Here is a 7,856-nt window from a genome sequence, read left to right on the forward strand (position 1 = left end):
TAGCAGGATGTAGCAGGGCACTGCAGAGCATACCAGGGCATAGCAGGGCACTGCAGAGCATAGCAGAATGCAGGGCACAGTAGAGCATAGCAGGACGTAGCAGGGCACTGCAGAGCATAGCAGGACGCAGGGCACAGCAGGGCACGGCAGGGCGTAACAGGACGTAGCAGGGCGTTACAGGCTGTAGCGTGGCAGCAAAGTATTGCTAGACGTAGCAGGATGCAGCAGAGCGTAGCAGGGTGTAGCAGGGAGTGCAGCAGGACCATGGTGACAGCTGCAACCATGATTTAGGGGCCAACCTAATCCAGGGAAAGCTGCTGGGTGATAAAACAACATAAGCTAGGTCCCCAGAGCTAGGTTAGTAACGAGCATTTCTGGGACAAGGAGGCACACAGATGGAAAGCGAGAGGAGAGGAGCTCAGTGTGTCAAAGGAAGGAAGGAAGTCCCCTGGCAGTCTAAAACTATAAGTTTGACCTCTTATTTAAATATAAATATGATCTGCAGACTTGAGTTGTGACGCCTTGGCGCTCCACTTCCTGTTTCCTGCTGGCGTGACTCCTCTGCGCGCCACTTCCTGTTTCCTGCTTCAGTTTGTAGAAACAATAGGCTCGTTGGAGATGAACTGCGCCTCGCCTGTAAAGTGAATGAGAGCAGGCAGCAGCAGCCGGCCGCGGTCAAGTCGGACAGTTTCCAGCTGATTCCAGGCTGAACAGGAAGTCACAGAAACACTCACATCCTGTTAGGTCTGATTCTGATTTAATAAAATGTTGTCAGACCCATATATCAGCTGCTACACAGTCTCAGTTGTTTTATAAAGACAGAGTAGCTGTCAACATGCTGTAGATGATCTGTAATCTGAACAGATGGTTTATTCTGGTTTGTACAGAATAAGCCTTTAAATCAGACTAATAGCAGTTAAAATCCCTCCAATTCAAAATCAATAAAAAGTTTATATAAAACGTCATCATGTTGAGTGGATTCTGAACCAATCAGCTGTTAGATCAGCTGAGAGGCAGGTGTTTCCCAGCATGCACTGGGTCTACCTGGGTCTTGCAGTCGGTGGAGAGCAACTGCACTGCCTGCTCTCGTGAGGTCATTGACCACGTGTGCATGATGTCAGAGCAACTTGGATTCAACTAATGTTTAATATACTATGTCTCATATAATGGGTTATATTATCTAGTTTTAATATACTATGTCTCATATAATGGGTTATATTATCTAGTATTAATATACTATGTCTCATATAATGGGTCATATTATCTAGTATTAATGTACTATGTCTCATATAATGGGTCATATTATCTCGTATTAATATACTATGTCTCATATAATGAGTTATATTATCTCGTATTAATATACTATGTCTCATATAATGGGTTATATTATCTAGTTTTAATATACTATGTCTCATATAATGGGTTATATTATCTAGTATTAATATACTATGTCTCATATAATGGGTCATATTATCTAGTATTAATATACTATATATAATGGGTTATATTATCTAGTTTTAATATACTATGTCTCATATAATGGGTCATATTATCTAGTATTAATATACTATGTCTCATATAATGGGTCATATCTAGTTTTAATATACTATGTCTCATATAATGGGTTATATTATCTAGTATTAATATACTATATATAATGGGTCATATTATCTCGTATTAATATACTATGTCTCATATAATGGGTTATATTATCTCTTATTAATATACTATGTCTCATATAATGGGTTATATTATCTCTTATTAATATACTATGTCTCATATAATGGGTTATATTATCTAGTATTAATATACTATGTCTCAAATAATGGGTTATATTATCTAGTTTTAATATACTATGTCTCATATAATGGGTTATATTATCTAGTATTAATATACTATGTCTCATATAATGGGTCATATCTAGTTTTAATATATTATGTCTCATATAATGGGTTATATTATCTAGTTTTAATATACTATGTCTCATATAATGGGTTATATTATCTAGTATTAATATACTATGTCTCATATAATGGGTCATATTATCTCGTATTAATATACTATGTCTCATATAATGGGTTATATTATCTAGTATTAATATACTATGTCTCATATAATGGGTTATATTATCTAGTTTTAATATACCATGTCTCATATAATGGGTTATATTATCTAGTATTAATATACTATATATAATGGGATATATTATCTAGTTTTAATATACTATGTATCATATAATGGGTCATATTATCTAGTATTAATATACTATATGTAATGGGTCATATTATCTCGTATTAATATACTATATATATAATTAGTTATATTATCTAGTTTTAATATACTATGTCTCATATAATGGGTTATATTATCTAGTTTTAATATACTATGTCTCATATAATGAGTTATATTATCTAGTATTAATATACTATGTCTCATATAATGGGTCATATTATCTCGTATTAATATAGTATATATAATGAGTTATATTATCTAGTTTTAATATACTATGTCTCATATAATGGGCCATATTATCTAGTTTTAATATACTATGTCTCATATAATGGGTCATATTATCTCGTATTAATATACTATGTCTCATATAATGAGTTATATTATCTCGTATTAATATACTACGTCTCATATAATGGGTTATATTATCTAGTTTTAATATATTATGTCTCATATAATGGGTTATATTATCTAGTTTTAATATACTATGTCTCATATAGATATAGGCTAGCAGGCTAGCTGTTAGCCTGGCTGTTAGCCTGGTCAGGAGCAAGCTAGCTGTTAGCCTGGCTGTTAGCCTGGTCAGGAGCAGGCTGGCTGTTAGCCTGGCTGTTAGCCTGGTCAGTTTATCCCGGGTTAATTATTGTGGTTGTGTGTAACACCTCTCAGGTCCTGGGAGGGAAGAAGAGGGAGGAGCTTCTTCCTGGAGACAAAGATAACCTTGCCATCCAGATGAGAGGAGGACCAGAGAAACACGAGGTCACTGGCTGGGTCCTGGTCAGTTTATATACATTATATATACATTATACATACATTATACATACATTTTATATATATATACATATATTAGGGCTGTCAGCGTTAACGCGTTAATCGTGACGCGATTAAGGGCCGACGTGATACATTTTTTTAATCGCATGCCTGCATTTATTAATGTATTTCCACCTCACTGGGCTTGGCGTGGGGCCTAACAGCTACTTTTGACCCTTTGCAGCACCGTTACTTCTCATCAAGCTGCCACTTCCTCCTAACACATCCTGCTGCTGCAGGCTGCAGCATGATGGAGAAACACAGCAGCAATAACTCTGAATGGAGCTTTCTATTTTCCAAAACTCCCTGACGGCTCGTAGACAAGTCTAAACCATATGCACGTTGTGTAAAGCTGAATTAAAAGATCACGAAGCACGTCCAGCTGGAGCTACCAGCTACGAGCTAAGCATAGTAGTACAGTTAACGTGATGCTACCTGCTAGCATGCTAAACGGGTAGCAACTACCTGCAGACCTGTCAGCATTGTAGAGGACCCGGGTCTTAAAGACGTACTACGGTTGGCATGTTCTGACCTGTCTCATGGCCGTCGGGGGGGACAGCAGCCCCACACAGCCTGTAGGACACGGAGACAGCAGCCACACTGGAACTGCTGCAGAGTCCAAACTCTGTCTCATTAACCGCTGATCACTGGACGTCAGTCAGGAATCTACATTATTTAGGAGTTACTAAACACTAGACTCTGGTAAGGATAGGGATCTTTAGGTTTTAGTTAGGGACTTGGAGGAATGGTGCAATAATGACAGATTCACACATTTTACTTTTGTTTACAGTAAATAAATAATTACAAATCTTAAAATCAAGTTCATAAAGTCACTTTCTTTGCATTCATTTGATTCCCAGTTAAGATCCTCTGGTGAGAACGGCTTTCATTGTTAATATGGACTTAAAAACTGTTCTGAAATGCTAAATAATACAATTTTAATCATGTGATGAAATATGTGATTAACTGCGATTAAAAAATATTAATCGTTTGACAGCCCTTACATATATATATATAGATGTTGTGGTGATGTCATGACTCCAGCAGTGTGTCGGACCAATCAGCTGCTGTGTTTCAGATCTCCCCTCTGACGGAGGAAGACGAGGGATCGTACGAGTGTCACGCTGCTAACGCTAACGGAGAAGCTTCAGCTGTCGGCGCCATCCGCCTCGTCCGCTCCATCTTCGACATCGTCAAGACAGGTAACCTCGGCAACACAGATACACACAGGTAACCACGGCAACACAGACACACAGGTAACCACGGCAACACAGATAAACACAGATTCTACTATAAGAAACTTAAATATATACATTGTTGTTTATATTTAGTTTTATTGTGGAAATATGCTTCCTGTGACTGATGATGTCATTTCCTTTCAGTGACGAAGGAAGGCGAGCTGTGATCAGCTGATGACGGTCGTTATGGAAACAGCTGAGAGGATTCTTCTTCTTTGTTTTCATGGATTTCTGAATTTAAAATAAAAAACGTTTAGGTTGAATTTACATCTTTAGTGTTCCTGCAATATAAAAGTTATAAATATGTATTTTCTACATCAGATTTATATCCTCTTCTTTGGTTTTTCAAAGTAAAGTTTAACTTAACTACAGGCTTTTATTTTGAAGAACTGAATGTGGTCAGATTTAAACTAATCTGCTGATTATCCCGTCTGTGTTTTAAACGTCTTTTCTCTCACTTTGTTTTCTAACAAAATGAATTAAAATCTTTGATAACTTTGTGTTGTGTGAAACTGGTCAATGATCAATAAACTTCTGATGTTTCTCTACAAGCTGAACCTGAGTATCAGATATATCTATCTATTAGTTACCGTTAGTCAGTCCCTCCAGGATTTCACGGCTTTTTTCTGAGATTGTTGCGAACGAAAATGCCTGATTTCGAGGGAGCTTTTGTAAACAATTACAATAAAAGTTGCGATGTCTTTTGTATGTCTGTTGCAATGAAGTTGAGAGAGAGACAGTGAAGTTGAGAGGGAGACAGTGAAGTTGACAGGGAGACAGCGAAGTTGAGAGAGAGACAGTGAAGTTGAGAGAGAGACAGTGAAGTTGAGAGACAGTGAAGTTGAGAGAGAGAGTGAAGTTGAGAGACAGTGAAGTTGAGAGAGAGACAGTGAAGTTGAGAGACAGTGAAGTTGAGAGAGAGACAGTGAAGTTGAGAGGGAGACAGTGAAGTTGAGAGAGAGACAGTGAAGTTGAGAGAGAGACAGTAGAGACAGTGTGAGAGAGAGACAGTGAAGTTGAGAGAGAGACAGTGAAGTTGAGAGGGAGACAGTGAAGTTGAGAGACAGTGAAGTTGGGAGAGAGACAGTGAAGTTGAGAGAGAGACAGTGAAGTTGAGAGACAGTGAAGTTGAGAGAGTGAAGTTGAGAGAGAGACAGTGAAGTTGAGAGACAGTGAAGTTGGGAGAGAGACAGTGAAGTTGAGAGGGAGACAGTGAAGTTGAGATACAGTGAAGTTGAGAGAGAGAGTGAAGTTGAGAGAGAGACAGTGAAGTTGAGAGGGAGACAGTGAAGTTGAGAGAGAGACAGTGAAGTTGAGAGGGAGACAATGAAGTTGAGAGAGAGACAGTGAAGTTGAGAGAGAGACAGTGAAGTTGAGAGATAGACAGTGACGTTGAGAGGGAGACAGTGAAGTTGACAGAGAGACAGTGAAGTTGAGAGAGAGACAGTGAAGTTGAGAGGGAGACACTGAAGTTGAGAGACAGTGAAGTTGAGAGAGAGACAGTGAAGTTGAGAGGGAGACAGTGACGTTGAGAGACAGTGAAGTTGAGAGGGAGACAGTGAAGTAGAGAGGGAGACAGTGAAGTTGAGAGGGAGACAGTGAAGTTGAGAGAGAGACAGTGAAGTTGAGAGACAGTGAAGTTGAGAGAGAGACAGTGAAGTTGAGAGGGAGACACTGAAGTTGAGAGACAGTGAAGTTGAGAGACAGTGAAGTTGAGAGAGAGACAGTGAAGTTGAGAGAGAGACAGTGATGTTGAGAGAGAGACAGAGAAGTTGAGAGACAGTGAAGTTGAGAGGGAGACAGTGACGTTGAGAGGGAGACAGAGAAGTTGAGAGAGAGACAGTGAAGTTGAGAGGGAGACAGTGACGTTGAGAGAGACACTGAAGTTGAGAGAGAGACAGTGAAGTTGAGAGACAGTGAAGTTGAGAGAGAGACAGTGAAGTTGAGAGACAGTGAAGTTGAGAGAGATACAGTGACGTTGAGAGAGAGACAGTGAAGTTGAGAGAGAGACAGTGATGTAGAGAGAGAGACAGAGAAGTTGAGAGACAGTGAAGTTGAGAGAGAGACAGTGAAGTTGAGAGAGAGACAGTGAAGTTGAGAGACAGTGAAGTTGAGAGAGAGACAGTGAAGTTGAGAGAGAGACAGTGAAGTTGAGAGACAGTGAAGTTGAGAGAGACAGTGAAGTTGAGAGAGAGACAGTGAAGTTGAGAGAGAGACAGTGAAGTTGAGAGAGACAGTGAAGTTGAGAGAGAGACAGTGAAGTTGAGAGAGAGACAGTGAAGTTGAGAGAGACAGTGAAGTTGAGAGAGAGACAGTGAAGTTGAGAGACAGTGAAGTTGAGAGAGAGACAGTGAAGTTGAGAGAGAGACAGTGAAGTTGAGAGAGAGACAGTGAAGTTGAGAGAGAGACAGTGAAGTTGAGAGAGAGACAGTGAAGTTGAGAGAGAGACAGTGAAGTTGAGAGAGAGACAGTGAAGTTGAGAGACAGTGAAGTTGAGAGAGAGACAGTGACGTTGAGAGGGAGACAGTGAAGTTGAGAGAGAGACAGTGAAGTTGAGAGGGAGACAGTGAAGTTGAGAGAGAGACAGTGAAGTTGAGAGACAGTGAAGTTGAGAGAGAGACAGTGAAGTTGAGAGACAGTGAAGTTGAGAGAGAGACAGTGAAGTTGAGAGGGAGACAGTGAAGTTGAGAGACAGTGAAGTTGAGAGACAGTGAAGTTGAGAGAGAGACAGTGAAGTTGACAGGGAGACAGTGAAGTTGAGAGAGAGACAGTGAAGTTGAGAGAGAGACAGTGAAGTTGAGAGAGAGTGAAGTTGAGAGACAGTGAAGTTGAGAGACAGTGAAGTTGAGAGAGACAGTGAAGTTGAGAGAGAGACAGTGAAGTTGAGAGAGAGACAGTGAAGTTGAGAGAGAGACAGTGAAGTTGACAGGGAGACAGTGACGTTGAGAGGGAGACAGTGAAGTTGAGAGGGAGACAGTGAAGTTGAGAGAGAGACAGTGAAGTTGAGAGGGAGACAGTGAAGTTGAGAGAGAGACAGTGAAGTTGAGAGAGAGACAGTGAAGTTGAGAGACAGTAAATTTGAGAGACAGTGAAGTTGAGAGGGAGACAGTGAAGTTGACAGAGACAGTGAAGTTGAGAGAGAGACAGTGAAGTTGAGAGAGAGACAGTGAAGTTGAGAGAGAGAGACACTGAAGTTGACAGGGAGACACTGAAGTTGACAGGGAGACAGTGAAGTTGAGAGGGAGACAGTGACGTTGAGAGGGAGACAGTGAAGTTGACAGAGAGACAGTGAAGTTGACAGGGAGACAGTGAAGTTGAGAGAGAGACACTGAAGTTGAGAGAGAGACAGTGAAGTTGAGAGGGAGACAGTGAAGTAGAGAGGGAGACAGTGAAGTAGAGAGAGAGACAGTGAAGTTGAGAGAGAGACAGTGAAGTTGAGAGAGAGACAGTAAATTTGAGAGACAGTGAAGTTGACAGGGAGACAGTGAAGTTGACAGGGAGACAGTGACGTTGAGAGGGAGACAGTGAAGTTGAGAGGGAGACAGTGACGTTGAGAGGGAGACAGAGAAGTTGAGAGAG

At 40.4% G+C, this 7,856-nt stretch overlaps 1 protein-coding gene across 1 annotated transcript in view; it reads left to right on the plus strand.

The window, feature by feature from the left end:
- igfbp7 (insulin-like growth factor binding protein 7) overlaps positions 1-4,777 on the plus strand; it is a 7,434-nt gene extending 2,657 nt beyond the window's left edge. Inside the window, exons 3-5 of the mRNA XM_078244434.1 lie at positions 2,899-3,006; positions 4,118-4,241; positions 4,422-4,777. Coding sequence (XP_078100560.1) covers positions 2,899-3,006; positions 4,118-4,241; positions 4,422-4,444 — 255 coding nt within the window. The 3' untranslated portion in view covers positions 4,445-4,777. The remainder of the gene's footprint in view (positions 1-2,898; positions 3,007-4,117; positions 4,242-4,421) is intronic.
- Positions 4,778-7,856: the final 3,079 nt, after the last annotated feature.

Source organism: Sander vitreus, unplaced genomic scaffold (genome assembly GCF_031162955.1).
Source record: "Sander vitreus isolate 19-12246 unplaced genomic scaffold, sanVit1 ctg234_0, whole genome shotgun sequence".
Taxonomy (NCBI): Eukaryota; Metazoa; Chordata; class Actinopteri; order Perciformes; family Percidae; genus Sander; species Sander vitreus.